The 21,200-nt window shown below is 42.4% G+C and overlaps 1 protein-coding gene across 1 annotated transcript in view; it reads right to left on the bottom strand.

Moving 5' to 3' along the window:
* The window catches only part of SCG3 (secretogranin III), a 76,261-nt gene that overhangs the window by 38,449 nt on the left and 16,612 nt on the right, over positions 1 to 21,200 (bottom strand). Inside the window, exons 6-8 of the mRNA XM_082254186.1 lie at positions 15,330 to 15,491; positions 6,453 to 6,618; positions 4,899 to 5,015 (exon numbers count right to left, since the gene is read on the bottom strand). Of these exons, the coding sequence (XP_082110312.1) occupies positions 4,899 to 5,015; positions 6,453 to 6,618; positions 15,330 to 15,491 (445 nt within the window). The remainder of the gene's footprint in view (positions 1 to 4,898; positions 5,016 to 6,452; positions 6,619 to 15,329; positions 15,492 to 21,200) is intronic.

Genomic DNA, 21,200 nt, shown 5'->3' with positions numbered 1-21,200 from the left:
GGCTAGCATAACCGGGAAGGGATGTATTACAATGCAATGTGCATTGTAATACATCCAGTGCTGCCCAGAGGAGAGTCTTTTAGACCCTGTGTCAATAAAGAGAACCTGTCACCTAAAAATCATCCCTTTTTTTCCCCTATGTGATGGAAAAAAAGTTAAAAGAGATGTATGTTTTTTTTTTTATCCCATAATCATACTTACCTAGCCTGTCCCTTGCCGGCTCTAACACTGAGAACCAAATGAGCAAACATCGCTGATCGCTCAGTTCTCACAGCTTACTCAGCAGAGAGCTGGTGAGTGTCAGTCACTGCAGTCTGCGCTGACCCCCCGCCACTCACTGGAGCACTGAGCTGTGGAGGGGGTGGGAGCGGCCAGCTCAGGCTCTCAGCAGCGCTGAGAGACAGAGCAGGGTGCTGGTCCAGGCATGTTGGCAGGTCCCGACTTCATTGTTGCGATCTTGCCTGAGCCTGGACAAGCTCTGTGATGTCAGCCGACAGCAGAACAAACTGAAGTGAGCTTTGGCTCTGCTTTTCCTTTAAGCAAAAAAAAAAATGGGATTTATGACTTACCATAAAATCTATTTCTCTGATGTTCATTGATGGACACAGCTTCAGATACTAATAACTGTTGGGTTATACTGCCCCCTACAGGGGTAGGACACTAGGCAGACAAAGAATCTGGCTACACCTATGGGCAGCCACAGGGGGTACACTCCCTCTCTCTGCAATAGGGACTCAGTTTTGTTACAAGCAGTGTTGGAAGTAGTACAACTCCACAGAGGGGCGGGTACTGTGTTTGTCTATGGCCATCAGAGTAATGGATTTTACGGTAAGTCAAAAATCCCATTTTCTCTTTCATTCATTGACAGACACAGCTCCTGATCTTCATAACCATTGGGAAGTCCCAAAGCAGTGTTAAACATGAGGGGTGGGAACAGCAACAAAAATTCCCAAGGCTAAAACAGTAGCCAACCAGGCAACAGAAACTCAACCAAAACAACTGGAGCTCACCCGAAAAAAACCAATACACCTTCAAGAGGATCAGGTCCTCTAAATAGCAGCCTGCAAAACCTTGCAGCCACAAGAAGAATCCGCAGATGCCAACACATCCACTTTATAGAACTTTGTGAAAGTGTGCACCGACTACCAGGTGGCCGCCTTGCAAACCTGCATCACTGACGCCTGATGACGGAAGGCCCGAGTAGAGTGCGCTGGCAAACCATCGCAAAATGGCCTCCGTACTACACAAACATAGCTGCCGTGCATTAAATACAAAAGGGAACAACAAAATGGCGGACCTGCGCAGCACCACAAGGTTCCCAGGGACCCAGGAGGGATCCCTAGGCCTCAAGGACAGGCCCAGGCAGGACAGGGGGCCCTGGCAGGAGCCACCACAAGGTACAAACCCCCCCCCTCGCACAGCCGGTTGTCCGGTCGCCGGTGGCGCACCCCCCGGCCCCCATCGCCAGCATAGCACCCTGCCCCCACCCTGGGAGGTGGACCAGACCACCCACACAGCCCCAGCATAAGTGGAGGGGGGTAGGATGGGGGACAGATGAAAAGGGGTGCTAGATGGGATGGAGGGAAACCTGGGGGTCCGACCGTCCCAAGGAGGGGACCACATCCACCCCAAAACCCTCCAGATGAGAGGGGGGACAACTAATCACCATACCAGGAACAAGATGGGCACCGCTCCCATCGAAATGGGGAGCTTTTGGCCAGGAGGAACGCTACGACTCAGGCCGAGACCTGATCGTATGCGACCTTGCGAGGCGTTTAACTCAAAGGCCAGCCCCCATCCAGTGGGGCTATGTCGCAGCCGACCTAGCGTGGAGCTAAGGTCTGCACGTGCAAAAAAAGAAATAAAAAAATTTGCCAGGACCAGAGATCCCAGCAAGGAACTAGGCCCTTACTCCTGACTAGACAGAAAAAACTGAGTAGCTGTAGCAGAGAGAGGGAGTATACCCCCTGGGACTGCCCATACAGGGTTCATACACATTTTCACCAATGAAATTCCATGACTTTTCCATGACTTTTCCATGACTTCACGTAAATATTCATGACCTAATGTTTCATGAAATGTCTATGTATACGTGTTAAATAAGAAGAAAATCTATGTCACACCCAGCATGTGTCACACCCAGCACACCCAAAATGCAGCACAGTAATCTTTTAAGGCCCAAGCGACAGTCATAAGGTGCAGGCGGACTGGTATGGATGGCACAGACAGTGAGATGCACAAAATGCAGCACAGTAATCTTTTAAGGCCCAAGCGACAGTCATGAGGTGCAGGCGGACTGGTATGGATGGCACAGACAGTGAGATGCACAAAATGCAGCACAGTAATCTTTTAAGGCCCAAGCGACAGTCATGAGGTGCAGGCGGACTGGTATGGATGGCACAGACAGTGAGATGCACAAAATGCAGCACAGCAATCTTTTAGGCCCAAGCGACAGTCATGAGGTGCAGGCAGACTGGTATGGATGGCACAGACAGTCAGATGCACAAAATGCAGCACAGCAATCTTTTAGGCCCAAGCGACAGTCATAAGGTGCAGGCGGACTGGTATGGATGGCACAGACAGTCAGATGCACAAAATGCAGCACAGCAATCTTTTAGGCCCAAGCAACAGTCATGAGGTGCAGGCAGACTGGTATGGATGGCACAGATCTTATGGTGCACAAATGCGGCACTTACTTTTGGGAGAAAGAACAGTGGTGCTCCTGCTTGCCCAAATAAAACTGTTCAGGTGGCAGTGAGTCATGAAGGTGCAGCTGGAAAAAATGCGGCGCTTACTATTCTTAGGCCGAACCTAACAGTCCCATGAGGCAGAAAAGAGTTCTCACAGAAACTAAGGCGACTCAGGATTGAATGCTTAATTATTTATTTACATTTATTTTTAACATTCCCGTAGGACTGGTACAGTAGGTGCTCGCAGTTTGCCCTACGGTCGGTCACTGGCCAGCAGCAGCCGAGGAAATGATCGTGCACCAATGACAGGCAGCGGGGAGGGCCGGGCCGCGGTTTGCCTGTATGTGACTGGCCAGCAGCAGCAAACCAATCACAGGCAGCGGAAGCGTCACTGGAGAGCGGGCCGGCCGCATGAACGTGATGACGCGGGGGTGCGGTAACTGAAACGGTTACCGCCCCCTTCCGCGTCATCATCACGTTCATGCGGCCCGCCCTCCAGTGACGCTTCCGCCTCCTGTGATTGGTTTGCTGCTGCTGGCCAGTCACATCCAGGCAAACCGCGGCCCGGCCCTCCCCGCTGCCAGCGATTGGTGCTTGGTGTATGATCTACTCCTCGGCTGCTGCGGACCCGGAAATGTGCACAAGCATAAAATAAAATTATACATTAATTTGCAATAAAAAAGTTTTAAGCATCCGCTCCCCCAGCCGCTGCCCGCCGCTCCCCCCCGCTCCTCCCCAGATTTCCATGACTTTTCCAAAACATTTGTAAAATCGTACTTTTCCATGACCTTTCCAGGCCTGGAAAGTGTCATCTCAGAATTCCATAACTTTTCCAGGTTTTTAATGACCGTACGAACCCTGCCATAGGCGTAGCCAGATTCTTTTTCTGCCTAGTGTCCTACTCCTGTAGGGGGCAGTATAACCCAATGGTTTTTGAAGATCAGGAGCTGTGTCCGTCAATGAACGAAAGAGAAAAAAAGTTACACCCAAGTGCATAAAATCCCCCCCACAACATTTTTTTAGGCCCCCACCCCCAAATATACACTCTGGCGAGCAGGGTCTTCTGATTCCTCCTGTATAGAATTTTATTGTAACTGTATTGTCTGCCCTCATATTTTAGGGCACTGTGCAAACTATAGGCGCTATATAAACTCTGTATTATAATAATAATAATATATGTACGTACAAATGTAAACATATGCGGCATGGGCGTCAACACGGGAAAATGTTGATTATGATACACGTTGCATATCGCCGTGCAATAATTCTAGCACAAGACCTCCTCCATAACACTAAACTGATGGCTATAGGGGGGTTTTGAAGCGTCGCCTAAAGAAAATATAGGGTACTGAAGTATGTCTCCATTTTCATGGGCGCACGCAAATTTAGGGTTTGACATGTTGGGTATCTATTTATTCAGTGCAATCTCCTCTTGTATAGTTTACCAAAAATACGGGTATTTTCTTGCATTTGTTTGCCCTAAAATTCACTTTAGTGTGTTTTTTTGCTGAAAGTTTGCGTTTCAGAATTCTCTGCCTATAGGTTTCTGAGATGTAAATTCGGCCCTGTATACACATCCTCCGGCCTGTACATGTATAACTCCACCTCCCTCTATAAAATGTATACACCGCCCTTCTGCTTTACCAATGACAGAATCCGTTTTCATTTATTACATTTTCTTTATGAAGAAAAACTGTTCGATTGATATGTTTTAAAACAGAATGTTTTTTCGCATTTTTTTCTTTATATATATATATATATATATTTAAAAAAATGGTTATTAATAACCACCAAAATAAAGTTTAAGTTATATTTGAGTCTATTTGTTTAAAAAAAAAAATGATATAACGTTTATCTGGGATTACTATTGAATGACTGAGTCAGCCAAACTATCACAGAACTAGAAACTGAAAAATGGCTTGGAAAGGTAGGGAGTAAAACATGCTAGTACTGGGGTGGTTAATAAAGGATGGAAAAATAGACTGAAAATATCTTTTGAAATTACATCAAGCAATTAATTTATATATGTATTTTTAATAACTAAGCTTAGATTTACTTTATCTAGCATTTATTAAAGGTAATTTTTACCAATAAAGTTGTTATGCTAACGTTTTTTTTTTTTTTTTTTTATATTGCTATTTTTTTTTCAGCTGCAGTCAAGAAGCTCAATTTGTTTGAATTTGTATGTATCGGTAAATATGCCCTTACCCAAATAATTGACTCCTTCTTCTGGTGTAATTGTTCCATATTTTACCATCATTTTTACAAAATCAATAAGAGTTTTCATTATGGATATCAATGTTTCCTTTTCTTTAGCATCATTTTCTATGGATAAAAATGAGGAAATTAGATAACACTACAACATTTATAAACACACACACTGTATAATTACTCATACAACTAATTTATTTTAAATCAAATGTTATCAATGCATACGTATACAATTATAAGCAACACTGGCACACAATTTTAAGCAACCCTGGCATACAAGTTACTGTATCGTGAGGTGCCAGTACAAACCCTTTGCCTTTAGAGTTAGACTGCTAAATGCCCTTGGAATCCAAACACTTTTTTTTTTTTTTCTACAAATACCAACTATCTGAAAAATAATAGGCACGCCCCTCCTCCCCATCCTTTTCAAAAGATCACACGTGCATGACATTACAGACTACTCATGTAGAATCATAGGCAGAATATACTCCAAATTTCAGACAGAGAGCTCTGGAAGGCTGGTATGAAAAATAAAAAAATAAGCTATAACACCTTATGGCAGCTGTACCTGTATGCCAGATTTGCTTTATCATTTTTATTTTGTAAGGACAGATTTGCTTTTAATGTAATACCCTTACCCTTAAACAAAAAAAAAAAAAAATGAGTTCCAATTAAAAAAAAAAAGAAGAAATTAAATTGGATGACATTTAATTAACTTTTTAAAAATACAAATTATCTTGTTTGTTTTCTTTTGCATCCTTAGAGACCATATTAATATCTCTTGTACATCCAGAAAAATTACAGGGATAATGAATGCTGCCCGTTAAGAATTTAAAGTATTTTTCCAGTTTTGCAGTCAAATTTGAGAATCCCCTATGATTTGTTGTTGTTTTTTCCTTTCACACAGCATACCTAAAACAAATTGCTTAGAATAGATGGCAATGTGAATATAAGGGGCAGATCTGAGAAACAGACATGCATTAACATACAATGCAGAACCCAAGCCTTAAAGCTGAACTCCATCTTTCAGTGAACTTTTAAATAGCTTGTTTGGACTGAGCTGACACTGAGCTTTCCTTCACTAACACTTGTCCCCCCATCAACACTTAGCTCAACACAAAATCATAAATGTACTTACAAAGGGCAAAATTAAAACCAAAATATTTGATGAGGACCTTGAGAATTTATTGAGAATCGCTACAACATCTATCAAACCAGATACTGATGTGTTAGGTTATCAAACACAGTGTCAAATATCGCACTAGTTTTATGTTGCCCTCTTTTACTTTTATAATAAAAAATATTACAAAAAAAAATAAGTTTAATTACTCAGATACATTATCTATATCAGTGATCATTAGCGTGTGATCTACCCAGCTTTCTCTGCTCACCAGCTATCCTTATTGTTAGTATATTTTATGTGTGGCCCAATATAATTCCTCTTCTTCCAATGTGGCCCAGGAAGGTCAAGAGGTTGGACACACCTGGGCTATGCTTTTCCAGTACAATGGTGTAGGTATAGGATCTAATAAGTTATTATTTATCAAATACCTGAATTAAGGCTCTTTATGAGTTGATAAAAGTTTGGGAAATATTGTAAATCTTCAAAGTTTTCTTCCAATGGCATTTCATTCCTCCTTTCCATATTAGTTGCAGGGGACCAGTCACTGTCAGCAACATTGGTACTCTGTTCTGATGCTTCATTCTCTTGTGGTTCCTTAATAAGTATACAATAAAAAATAAAGTAAAATAAAAGTATATACATATATATAAAATATATATATATATATACATATATATATATATAGAAACCCGATTCCAAAAAGTTGGGACACTGTTCAAATTGTGAGTAAAAAAGGAATGGACTAATTTACAAATCTCATAATCTTATATTTTATTCACAATATAATATAGATAACATATCAAATGTTGAACGTGAGACATTTTGAAATGTCATGCCAAATATTGGCTCATTTTGGATTTCATGAGAGCTACACATTCCAAAAAAGTTGGGACAGGTAGCAATAAGAGGCCGGAAAAGTTAAATGTACATATAAGGAATAGCTGGAGGACCAATTTGCAACTTATTAGGACAATTGGCAACATGATTGGGTATACAAAGAGCCTCTCATTGTGGCAGTGTCTCTCAGAAGTCAAGATGGGCAGAGGATCACCAATTCCCCCAATGCTGCGGTGAAAAATAATGGAGCAATATCAGAAAGGAGTTTCTCCGAGAAAAATTGCAGAGTTTGAAGTTATCATCATCTACAGTGCATAATATCATCCAAAGATTCAGAGAATCTGGAACAATCTCTGTGCGTAAGGGTCAAGGCCGGAAAACCATACTGGATGCCCGTGATCTTTGGGCCCTTAGACGGCACTGCATCACATACAGGAATGGGCTCAGGAATACATCCAGAAAACATTGTCGGTGAACACAATCCACCGGGCCATTCGCCGTTGCCAGTTAAAACTCTATAGGCCAAAAAAGAAGCCATGTCTAAACATGATCCAGAAGCGCAGGCGTTTTCTCTGGGCCAAGGCTCATTTAAAATGGACTGTGGCAAAGTGGAAAACTGTTCTGTGGTCAGACAAATCAAAATTTGAAATTCTTTTTGGAAAACTGGGACGCCATGTCATCCGGACTAAAGAGGACAAGGACAACCCAAGTTGTTATCAGCGCTCAGTTCAGAAGCCTGCATCTCTGATGGTATGGGGTTGCATGAGTGCGTGTGGCATGGGCAGCTTACACATCTGGAAAGGCACCATCAATGCTGAAAGGTATATCAAAGTTCTAGAACAACATATGCTCCCATCCAGACGTTGTCTCTTTCAGGGAAGACCTTGCATTTTCCAACATGACAATGCCAGACCACACACTGCATCAATTACAACATCATGGCTGTGTAGAAGAAGGATCCGGGTACTGAAATGGCCAGCCTGCAGTCCAGATCTTTCACCCATAGAAAACATTTGGCACATCATAAAGAGGAAGATGCGACAAAGAAGACCTAAGACAGTTAAGCAACTAGAAGCCTGGATTAGACAAGAATGGGAGAACATTCCTATTCCTAAACTTGCGCAACTTGTCTCCTCAGTCCCCAGACATTTGCAGACTGTTATAAAAAGAAGAGGGGATGCCACACAGTGGTAAGTATGGCCTTGTCTCAACTTTTTTGAGATGTGTTGATGCCATGAAATTTAAAATCAACTTATTTTTCCCTTAAAATTATACATTTTCTCAGTTTAAACATTCGATATGTCATCTATGTTGTATTCTGAATAAAAAATTTAAATTTGAAACTTCGACATCATTGCATTCGGTTTTAATTCACAATTTGTACAGTGTCCCAACTTTTTTGGAATCAGGTTTGTATATATATTACATGTTTGTCTTCAGAATAAATAAGGCTTTCCTGTAGAGCAAGCTAAAGTAAATGATACTGGAATTTATTTTGGAAAACAAATGTGTAGGATATCTATGTTCATTCTATATGATGTCATGTACTTTATATTTCTCCTGTTGTATAATAGCTGTATTTATTTCTGAAGAATTTTCCTGTACCAAAGAGTTAATAATTAAATAACAACATTACTCAGCATTGCAATTACAACTGATAATTTGGATGCCAAATAATAACTTGGCCCACATTATGTAATCTCCCAGCAACAAAAATGTGTTATTTTTCAAAAAGGGTGGAGAGTGGTGTAATGAGTCATCTCCTGGCCTGCATCCTATAAGGACTTCTTGGCGTGCTTTATGTTTGCACTCATTTGGGTATTCCATGCCTTCTTCTTTGCCCTCCATGATTTAAAACAATTTAACAATTTGTGCAATAGATGTGCAGACACAGACAACAATAAAAATATAAACCAAGAATTTCTTTGCTGCCCCTCCGCAACCTTGAGGAGCCCCAGATCCTCAGCTAAACATGTTGGTAAAAGCAAACTTTCATTTTTATTTAAAAAAAAAAAAAATAGGCAAATAGAAAAATATCTTCAGCAAACAAAATACTCCTAATATTGTTGGTACAACAAAATAAAAGAGTCGGCTCAACGTCACTCATCCTTTACAGGGTGTTAGAAAGCTCCCGTCTGCCTCAGGGATCCCCAAAAGGAGATCTTCACAGTTCAGCAGCCGTATCTCAACCACAAGCTAGGCCACCCTGCACACTTAGCTGTGCTCTGCGTTACTCCACCTCACATGGACAGGTACTGACTGTTTCCTTTTCTTTTTCTGGTCTCTGATGCAGGTGGGTTATCCCCTTCAGTCCCTGTAATCAGAGTTTGGAGGTTTTTTCCCATCCAAGGGTCTCACCGAACCTCCCAATTCCAGGTCCCAATTGAGGACTTACGTATCCAGAGAGTACTGAAAATCAGACCTCTCTTCTCCAACTGAACTATCCGACAGACCTCACCCTGCATAGGTGAGAACCCCTAAGCACTCAACCATGTCTTCAAGGGAGTTGTAAAGTCAGAAGGTTTTTTTTTGTCTTATCGCATTCTATGCATTAAGATAAAAAAAAAACCTTCTGTGTGCAGCAGCCCCCCTCAGCCCCCCTAATACTTACCTGAGGTCCCTCTCTGTCCAGAGATGTCCACGAGTGTCTCAGCAGTCTGAGATTGCCCCTCCTGATTAGCTGAGACAGAGCAGTGGCGCCATTGGCAACTGCTGCTGTCAATCAAAGTCAGCTAGCCAACCAGAAGCGAGGGAGGGGGGGGTTGGGGCTCGGTTTCTGAATGGACACAGGGAGCTGTGACTCAGTTAGGGTGCCCCCATAGCAAGCTGATAGCTGTGGGGGCACTCATCAGGTGGGAGGGGCCAGGATCACAGAAGAGGGACCCGAGAAGAGGAGGATCTGGGCTGCTCTGTGCAAATCCACTGCAACAGAGCAGGTAAGAATAACAAGACAAGACTTTACAATCACTTCAAACTGTCCTCCTTAAGGACATAGGGATAGGGAAATATACCTAAAGTCCAGGACCCGTCCCTGTCGCCCTGTTAACCTTCAAACAAAAACAACCTCCTACAAAACAAACCAATAGCTTCTGCGCAAATATTCAAAAGAGATACATGGACTATGCAGACAAACAACAGCACTACACCCTTTTAAAAAATTTGATATGCGTAAAAAAGTGCTTAGCTAATTGTGCAAAAAAAAAAACCAAAATGAACAAAGAAAGCAATATCATAGAGCTATAAAATCCTAAAAATAACAATATGAATGAATTCCCTTCAATAAAGTGCAATATAACAAACAATGTGCAAAACAATGCAAAAATCAGCACAAATAAGCTAAAACTCAAACAGAGTGCAAATAGTCCAAAAACAGAAAAGTGTCCTCCAAAATCGCAAAGTGCAATATTAGTCTATCACACTGATGGTAAAGATATATATATATACACACACACACGCACTATATTAACAAAAGTATTGGGACGCCTGCCTTTACACCCACATTAACTTTAATGGCATCCCAGTCTTAGTCCATAGGGTTCAATATTGAATTGGCCCACCCTATGCAGCTATAACAGCGTCAACTCTTCTGGGAAGGCTGTCCACAAGGTTTAGGAGTGTGTCTATGGGAATGTTTGACCATTCTTCCGGAAGCGCATTTATGAGGTCAGGCACTGATTTTGGACAAGAAGGTCTGGCTCTCAGTCTCCGCTCTAATTCATGCCAAAGTTGTTCTATCAGGTTCAGGTCAGGGCTTAGTGCAGGCCAGTCAAGTTACTCCACCCCAAACTCACTCATCCATGTCTTTATGGACCTTGCTTTGTCCACTGGTCCAAATTATTTGGTGGAGGGGGGATTATGGTGTGGAGTTGTTTTTCAGGGGTTGGGCTTGGTCCCTTACTTCCAGTGAAGGGAACACTTAAGGCATCAGCATACCGAGACATTTTGGACAATTTCATGCTCCCAACTTTGTGGGGATGGCTCCAACCTGTTCCAACATGACTGTGCACCAGTGCACAAAGCAAGGTCCATAAAGACACGGATGAGCAAGTTTGGGGTGGAGGAACTTGACTTCTCAGGCACATCAGTGCCTGGCCTCACAAATGCGCTTCTGGAAAAATGGTCAAACATTCCCATAGAAACACTCCTAAACACACGCCAGTCAAGTCCTTCACCCCAAAATCGCTCATCCACGTCTTTATGGACCTTGCTTTGTGCACTGGTGCCCAGTCATGAAAGTGTCCAAAATGTCTTGGTATGCTGAAGAGTTCCCTTCACCAGATCTAAGGGGCCAAGCCCAACCCATGAAAAACAACCCCACACCATAATCCCACCTCCACCAAATGATTTGGGCCAGTGCACAAATCAAGGTCCACAAAGACATGGATGAGCGAGTTTGGGTGGGGGGGACTTGACTGACCTGGACAGAGTTTTTACCTCAACCTGATAGAACAAATTTGGGAGGAATTAAAGCGGGGAATGCGAGCCACCAGGCCTTCTCGTCAACATCAGTGCCTGACCTCACAAAAGCGCTTCTGGAAGAATGGTCAAACATTCCCATAGACACACTCCTAAACCTTGTGGACAGCCTTCCCAGAAGAGTTGAAACGGTTATAGCTGCAAAGAGTGGGCCAACTCAATATTGAACCCTACGGACTAAGACTGGGATGCCATTAAAGTTCATTAAAGATATTCCTGCAGCTCCTTAAATTTTGCTGTAGGCCTTTTGGCAGCCTCCCTGACCAGTTTTCGTCCTTTCATACATTTTGGAGGGACATTCAGTTCTTGGTAATGTCACTGTTGTGCCATATTTTCTCCACTTGATGATGACTGTCTTCACTGTGTTCCATGGTCTATCTAATGCCTTGAAAATTCTTGTGTACCCTTCTCCTGACTGATACCTTTAAACAATGAGACCTTCTGATGCTTTAGTCCCTGCAGACCATGGCTTTTGCTGTAGGATGCGATTAAGAAAAGGTCAGGAAAGACCTACTAGAACAGATGAGGTTAATCAGAGGCACTTTAAATGATGGCAGGTGTGTACCGACTCCTATTTAACATGAGATTGAATGTAATTGCTTAATTCTGAACACAGCTACATCCCCAGCTATAAGAGGGTGTGAACACTTAATCAACCACATTGTTTTTTATTTGTACTCCCGTACATGTACGTGATTTTGCACCCGGGTTTTCAGGGGCGCACCTGGACACAGCGGGAGCCAATCAGCGGGTCGCCGGGACCCACCGATCGTTCTGTGGAATGACAGAATGGCGGTCTGCCTATGTAAACAAAGCAGACCACTGTTCTGTCACAGAGGCAGAGAGAGATCTTATGTTTCAGCTAAGCTAAAACACAGATCTCTCTTTTCCTCCAGTGCATCCACTCTCCCACACAGTTAGAAATCATTCCTTAGGAGCACACTTAACCCTTTGATCACCCCTAGTGTTAACCCCTTCCCTGCCAGTGTCATTTATACACTAACAGTGCATTTTTTTTTTTAGCACTGATCCCTGTATTGGTGTCACTGGTCCCCAAAAAGTGTCACATTTGTCGCCGCAATGTTGCAGTCCCGCTAAAAATCACTGATCGCCGCCATTACTAGTGAAAACAATAAAAAGTCCATGAATGTATCCAAATGTTTGTAGAAGCTATAACTTTTGCACAAACCAATCAATATATACTTATTAAGATTTTTTTTTTACCAAAAATATGTAGCAGAATACATATTGGCCTAAAATGATGAAAAAGTAAAAAATATTGTTTTTTTTTTTTCTTTTAAATTGTGGCTTTTTTTTGTTTATAGCGTAAAAAATAAAAACTGCATTGGTGATCAAATACCACTAAAAGAAAGCTCTATTAATGGGAAAAACGGCATCAATTTCATTTGGGTACAGCGTCGCACGACTGGTCACTGAGGGGGTAAAACCTTCTGGAGCTTAAGTAATTAACATCCAACTGAAATGTGTCATGTGATCTACAAATTAACCCAAAAGTTAAATCACATCTTGTTTTACATCTTTTGTACTGGTACACAGTGACTACACATGAGGCTGTAAACCAGATAAGGGTCCGAGGGGAATCTAATGGAATTGATCCCATGAAACATTCATCTGGACAGGCTTTGCTAGATAGACAGAATAACAAATTTTTTCTAAGGTCTTTATTAATGGGAAAAGTTTAACAGAATTCACTCTGGGTGGAGGCATTCTGAATGATTATCTGCTAGTTTTCAGAGACAGAAACGAGACAGAACTAACCAACAAAATGTTGTTGCCCTTCCAAAAAAGGTCCTAAACTGTTGATTATTCAGAGGTTATTAATTAGCAGTAATCTGAATTAATCTGCACCAAGGTAGCCTTCTCATGTGCGAAGTTTACATGCCCTGTATGAATAATAATGTAAAGCTTTGAAATATTATTTTGGTACATAAAAATAACTGCAAATTCTGGCAGGAGGAACTTGGAAAACCCTGAAGAAGATTGGGAGGAAATTTACTCCATGGCCATATGCCATGGCCAAGCCCTCATTTCATTTTCTAGCCTTAGATAATTTATATAAAGTCTTTTTTTGATGGTATCTGACGCCCTCTAGAATTGCTAAATTTGTACCCCATTACTCACAGCTCCATTTTTGAACTTGTGGACAGTAATGTACAATGTTTCATATATGGTGGTCATCAGTGGTGTATTTTGGTTTTGTGCTGCCCTAGGCCTGACTAAACTTGTGCACACACTAATTTAAATATGACCCACCCCTTCCTGTAAAGGCCACGCCCCTTCCGGTTTATGACCCACCCTGTCATCTGTAAACCACCGACCACAACCACAGTCTATCAGCATAGCTTTATCAGTTCCCATAAGTTCAGCCTCATCAGTGCCACCTCTTTACTGCCCATCAGTGCAGCATATCAGTGTGGCTTCATCAGTGGCCACCAGTGCAGCCTTATCAGTGCCCATTAGTACAGCCTTATGTCACAGGATTAGTAAGATTACTCTTTTAATATATTTGGACTTGTGTTTGCTGACACTGATTGTAATCATATGATTATTTCACTTATTTGTATAATAAATAGGAAGTCCAGAGTCATTATACAAATAAATGAAATAATCAGTGGCAGCAAACACAAGTCCAAATATCTTATAAGTTAGGAGAAATCTTACTAACCCAGTGACATATTGCGATAGCACATACAGTATGAGGTGAGCAGGTCCAAAATATTATTGCCATCATATTCAATTAAAAGTCTTAATTGTATATGATGCAATTCAATATGCTCGCTCAAGGACAAGGATGTTTAAAGAAATGAAATTATATTATTGACATGATGCCTGCCATAACTGGGGGCGGAGGAGGGTAGGTGGAGCATTAGGCTGCAGTGCCACACTTATTAGCATTGGCGGTCGTTGGGCCAGTTGTATTAGGTGTGGTCGGCAGCCTGCGGTCCATCTGTATGTCCTCACCGGCTGGTATTTTCATATCGGCAGGTAGCAGTGTGACTGCTTTATGGAGGTGCCAGTCTGATTTGCCTCCAGGACCCTGCCCTCTGGCCCAATTCACTCCATGAAACTGGCACTGTGTATTGCAAGCCGGTGGGGACCCTTTTCTTGCGGGAGACAGGAGGAGGCTGTGTTTTTTTCATGCCGGGAGCAGCTTTTTTTTTTTGCTGCCCCCTGCAAAGTGCCGCCCTAGGCCTGGGCCTTGTTGGCCTAGGCCAGGATACAGCACTTGCAGGCTTTAGAGCTGACTTTGGATTTACATAGTACAGTACCGGACTGTAACCTATGCAATGGTCTTCACCACAGAGTACTACATCCTTGAGTTACTAAAATACTCATGCTGTCCATGGGGAGGGGAGAACACCCGCTACCCCACTCCTCCACTATCCTCCCATTCTCTCTTTAACTTTTCCCCTTCCTTTTTTTTTCTTTCTTTCTTGAGCCTCTCATTTATCTCTTCTTTGAATCTCTGCATCTCATTGTGAACCAATGGTGCCACAGTGACAATAACGGCTGTTTTGTAGACATATACCAATGTTAATTTAAACCCTTGTCTCCCTTCTAAGCTAAAAACTTTAAATAATCGTACGTGTCATAAAATCTCTTAATGTAACATAAGATGGTGTAACAGTAACTAACTTGAGAATATCTTATTGATTAGATGCATGTTACAGCTCACTGTATATTCTTCATATAAAAAAGAAAAAAATATTCTGCAGCCTTTACCCCCCCCCCCCCCTTCCATTTGTATTTAAAAATGTCAATAAAAAAAATTGAACAAGAAAATAATTGCAAACTCTTTTTCGGCTTTGTGAACAGTGATATGGAGATCGCAGAACACAAGAGTTATTATTAGCCAGATATCTAATCCATATATGAGGAATCTTCAATAAAAGCTTTAGTAAAATTATTATTTTGTAAGACCAATCTCTGCATTCTATCCTCCATTCCCCAATCAGGATCAAGAAACTTACCATTCTTCTCTCCTGCTTCTCCTCTGTATTGACGTCTGTTCTGATTGCAGGATAATCCACATCTTCTGATCCCTTTTCACGATTTTTAGCCTCATTAGCAATTAGCTGTTGTAAAACAACAGCCACCTCATCTTCTAATGCATATGCCTGGCTTTCTGTAATCTGGTAAAATAAAAAAATAAAAAAAGGACAATGCTCATTAAACTATACTTAGTTCATTACATCATACTGTTGAATCAGCCCAACAGTAATGCTGCCAACTGCAGGGCAGGCCAAGTGGACCATTTATTTTACTGTCTGTTTAAAGGAAATCTGTACTGAGGAAGTATCGAGGATACCATTGATTACAGTTCCTTGGCCGTCATGCTGATCCAATGGCTTCAGTAATTAGTCACTGAGACAGAACAAGTTTGCAGATTAGTAGTTGTGACTCCACACTGACTTTCCTGATCTGAGTATTCACTCTCAGAAAATACTGAAGAGAGAGATAGCCACACATGACATTTGTGTTGCTGGGAATGCATTAAATCTGAGTGCAGACTTCTGGGAAAATTAGTGAGCCAATCACACAAGCAGGAAATTATGTTTCTGGGGGTCATTCTGTACGTATACATTCTGTCTACAGAACACCTCCATATAGCGATATTGCATTTTATTTTCAGAAAATTACAGAGCTGCAGATTGAAAAGGAAAGGTCATTTTAATAACAATCAATAACAATATTACTTGTGTCGCATCGTATACGCTATATTATTTTTTCCCCCACAAAAGTGGAGTTACCCTTTAAAGCGGAGTTCCGCCTTAACCTCCAAAAATTAAAAGTCAGCAACTACACATACTGTACACTAGGTATGTCCAACCTGCGGCGCGGGGGCCATATGCGGCCCGGAAACCCCAGGCAATGCGGCCCACTGACAATTTTTATTTTGCTGGGGAGGAAGGAAGTCGGGTCGGGGGCATGGCCACAGTGGCTTCCAACTAACAGTAGGCAGAGGCTGCCTTGGAGGGGGGGGGGGGGGGGATGTGAGCATGTGTAGTGTTTCTGACTCCTACCACTATGACCACTTCAAATCACTGAAGTGGTCATGGTGGTTAGAGTGTTCATTTAATATCTCTCAGAAGAAGTAAACCTCCGTATACTGATTCCATTTCATCATCCTCTAGTTGTGTTAAATTAGTGCGGGGGGTGCGGCCGCGCGGGAAGGGCGCGGCGGCATTTTATTACTTATATACCTTAACTATAGTATATATTTTATATGCGGCCTGAGAAAATTTCTCTACACTCAATGTGGCCCAGAGAAGCCAAAAGGTTGGACACCCATGCTGTACACATACTGTAGCTGCTGACTTTTAATATTAGGACACTTACCTGTCCTGGAGTCTAGCGATGTCGGCACCGCAGCTGATGTTTCCATTGGCTGTCCGGTGCTGCTGCTGCCATTGCCGGTAAGGGAACCCGGCAGTGAAGTCTTGCGGCTTCACGGCCGGGCCCCTACTGTGCATGCGCGAAAGAGGAGGGGGGGGCGAACTTCCGGGACGGTCGGCCGCGGCGCCGTGTCCCGGAAGTGGGGAAGGGTACCTGTCAAAGGTACGCGTTCCCCCCTCCCCCCTGAAAGGTGTCAAACGTGGCACTGGAGGCGGGGGGAGGAAGCAAAAGAGCGGAAGTTCCACTTTTGAGTGGAACTCCGCTTTAAGTAAAGCTGTGTTCATTTCCATTATCGCGCTATGTGCATATGTACGTTTCCTAGCACATGATTGGATTTTGAAATGAGATATTGCTTCATTATTTTCACTAAGCCATGTGAACACTCATTATCCCTTTAACAAATCTGCCCCATAGACATGGATTAAACTTGAAAAAGTTCAGCTCTTAGTAATCTCAGAATTTTATGCATGCTGTATAGATAAGAAGTTCAATACCACAATGTCACACTGACTCGAGTCATTTTCTCTGGTAAAATGTTATGAATTTCGGCTTTTTTTAATAAAAGTGATAGCAGTGATCAGTAGAACTGCTGCCAATGTTTTCCCCTCCTCTGTCTTAGTCACCCAGCTCGTGTCCTACAAGTCGGGATAAGCATTGGCTGTCTCCTTTCCCTGCTGCTGGTGAAATTGATTTATTAAGCCTCCTGGCGTCTAATTTCTTCATTTATTGTCTGCGGACCTGCCTGAGACGTGCTGCAGCTCTGGCTTCCTGTTATTCCCAGTAATGTAACTTAAGCTGTGTGTGCAGACGAAATAATATTCTATTAAACATTTTTATTTTCCAGTCACCTACAAGATCAAAGGTTTTTTTTTTTTTGACCTTCTCTGCTGAAAAATGTAATGTTAATATGGCATAAAAAAAGCATCATATATCCATTTAATTGAAATTTACCAGTCCAACACTGCAGTCAGCAAAACTAAAATAATTACGTTATAAGAGTTATTAATGCTGAACTCCAGGGGAACATCAGAAAAATTTAAATTTTGTTTACCACAATTTTGCAAAATGATTTTTAATTCTGTTCAGCCTGTCTTGTGAGCCCCCTCTTTTCTACCAGTTAGCACAGCCAGAGACAGGTCCTCCCTGCAGATTGCTCTTATAAATCAATAGGTCCAGACTAGGGGCCCGCTCCAGACTGGGGGCCCGCTCCAGCTTGAGACTGGATAATGAAAGAGTAGCAATATTCAAATGAGCTTGTGTTTCACTCATTCTGTAGCCACACCCACAGAGGACACAGTGCAAAGCATTCGATTGGCTCTGAGTGCTCCAGCACCCACTCTTAGTTTGAGCACTGCTGTATATGGGACAGTTATGCTGGCCATACACTACCAGAAAAATCGTTCAAACTCATTTTCGAAAAACAAAAAATCGTCCATGAGAGCAGACGATCGTCCCATCATGTAATGACCGAATTTCGAATGATAAATCCTTCAATGGACAGTCAGTTTTTCGTTCAGTTTGTCACATATACCTAGTGCATACAGTTTGGGCAAGAAACACATTAACTTTTCAATTTATCGTTCGTTCGGCAGAATTTTCCAAACTGTTCCTCCGATTTTCCAGCTCTGAAAAGTTAAAACCGATTTTCCCATTAACTGGATGAAAAACGAACGAAGGGACCAAATGACAGATTTTTGAATGGTTTTTCGGCTAGTATATGGCCAGCATAAGGCCTCGTTCACATTGACATGCTTAAAATAGGAGTATAGGCAACATTTTTTTGTTGTTTTTGGATAGAGCAAGGGAGGATTTGTAACCCCTGTCAGATTTCTATTCGCCATCTGTCTCCCATTGCAGAGATTTCCCTTCACTTCCCGTCCCATGGCCAAAAAGGAAGTAAAAGGAAATCCCTGATTAGCAGAACCAGTGTCCCCATTAGAAGATTTCCCCTGCAATACTTTTCTGGGGACAACCCAAAATGTGGGATTTTCTTTTACTTTTAATGATAATGGTAAACAGGACAGATAGAGAGCTTAAAGCGTAACTCCACTTTTATTGAGAAAAAAAAACATTCCCCTCGGGGTGACCTCTGTACATTACAAGTTCTTTAACAGACTTTGCTACAGATTCCTACCTTTTGTTATTCTGAAGAAATCCCTTTTTGTTTCTCTGTGCCTCTGTAATGAGTGGGTCAAATGGGAGCGGTTTTATAATTATCTATCAGCTGTGGCAGCTGCAGGGCTCTAATGAGGAAAGCTGCATGGCCTGCATCCCTTTAGACATGTTCCTATTGGGAGTATCTCACCAAAAATGAAATTTTTGTTACAGGGGATGCCAGAAATCTGACTTGTATCTTAGTGCAGACTTCTGGGAAAATTGGTGAGCCAATCCCCCCAGCAAGAAATTATGTTTCTGGGGTGTGGTCAGTACACATTCTGTGCTCCAGGTAGCCATATTGCATTGCATTTTCAGAAAAATACAACAGCTTCAGATTTAGAAGGAAAGGTAATTGTTAATAACATTCAATTACAATATGATTTGTGTTGCAATTGTATACGCTATATTGTTTTTTCTTTAGTTGCTATTTTTTTTTCCCCATGAAAGTGTAGTTAACCTTTAGACCCCATTCAAACTAGTGCGACTTGTCAGGCGACTTGTCAGCCTGACAAGTCGCGCTCGGTCGATCGCCATTGATTAGCACAGGACCCGTTCTAATAGGAGCGACACAAGTCGCTCCGACTTAGAAAAAGGGTCCTGTACTACTTTGGGGCGACCTGGGAGCGACTTGCATTGACTTCCATTATGTGAAGTCACTTCACAGGTCGCCCCTCGAAGTCGGATTGCCTCAGTGTGAACTGGCTCTTAAGGCTTCATTCACACTACCGCGACTTGTCAGGCTGACAAGTCGCGGTCCCCTCCATTGACTGCTACAGGACCGGTTCTAATAGGAGCGACACAAGTCACTCCGACTTAGAAAAAGGGTCCTGTACTACTTTGGGGCGACCTCGGAGCGACTTGCATAGACATTCATTATATGAAGTCCGTGCAAGTTGCGCCGAAGTCGCGGTGCACAGGACTTCACAGGTCGCCCCCGAAGTAGTGCACAAGTCGTGCCGCTTCAGTGCGAATGCGGTCTAAACCTCCTTAATGGGGGCACAGAGAGCAATAAAAACTGACAAGCGCTCTAATCCTAAACTCTATGCAAAATTAAAAAAAAGTTTTGCCTTTAGTTATACTTTAAAGTGGAAGTAAAGGCAAAACCTTGCTAACTCTAAACCTACTCACAGCCACATTCTAAGCCTAATTTATCTAGCTCTGTAAAGAAAAGATCGCTATACTTACCTATTTTGCAGTCACTTCGGTCCAGTCCCAGGCTGAGCTGTCAGCAGCAGCTTCAGTGTGTAGGAGAGGCAGCTGACAATGGAAGCTCCATAGTAAGTCTATGGGTGATGTCACTTCCTTGTCCTTGTTGGCTTTCTCCAGCACACATAGGGAGCCGCTGGAGACTGGACCGGAAGAGGCTTTACAGTAGGTAAATATAGCCATCTTTTCTTTACAGGGCTAGATATATTAGGCTTAGAATGGGGGAGGGAGTAGGTTTAGAGTTATTTAGGTTTTGCCTTTACTTCCACTTTAAGCTTACACCTGTGCAAGGGCCATGTTTTTCCACATTGGGATGCACAGGTGTTTTGTGCTTCCCTGTGCAGGTTGTCCCATTCATGTGAATTGGGATACAGTGTCTGCATGGACCCAGCCAATGCTCCCTTCCAACATCTGTGTGCAAGTGCACACTGTCTGTGTTTAGGGCTGTGCACCCAAATCCACACATATTCATCAAATTATTTTATATTTAGTATTCATGTTTTTAATGCACTGTTAGTGTAAAATATTATGGATGTCACCAGAGTCTCAAAGTAGCCAGATATATCAAAAATTGCAGTTTACAGTATAAAAAAACAGCATATTTATTATTTTCTCAAGTCCCACATCACAATGATTTACAATGCATATGCAAAAGCTTGAATGGAGTCAATATATACAACCAGGGGTACACCTTTAATATGAAAAAGTGTAAGTTCACCTTTTCAGGAAAAAAAAAAAGGTGAACTAACACTTTACACCCCCTTCCCGCTCCCCGCTGTATTTACCTCTATGGGTGGTGAGCTGTCAGTGCCCACACAGCTGGTTCAATGGTCTGGGGATTTGAAATCCCAGCTCTTCTACCTTTCTTTTCTTTAAGGTTTCCAGGATGAATCAGAGCACTTTTCTGTGTCTGCGCTGATCAATAAGAATCGCTCTGCTCCATCCTGGGAACCCTTCAGGAAGAGGGGGGAGGAGAGTAAGGATTTAAAATCCCCAGACCGCTAAATTGGCTTCATGGGCACTGACAGCTCATCCCCAGGTAAGTACAACCAAGGCCTGGGGGAAGGGGGTTGGGGGGGGGT

Source organism: Pelophylax lessonae, assembly GCF_965119305.1.
Source record: "Pelophylax lessonae genome assembly, chromosome: 4".
Classification (NCBI taxonomy): domain Eukaryota; kingdom Metazoa; phylum Chordata; class Amphibia; order Anura; family Ranidae; genus Pelophylax; species Pelophylax lessonae.
Note: the sequence above shows the minus strand (reverse complement) of the source record. Positions and strands in the feature narration are given on the sequence as shown.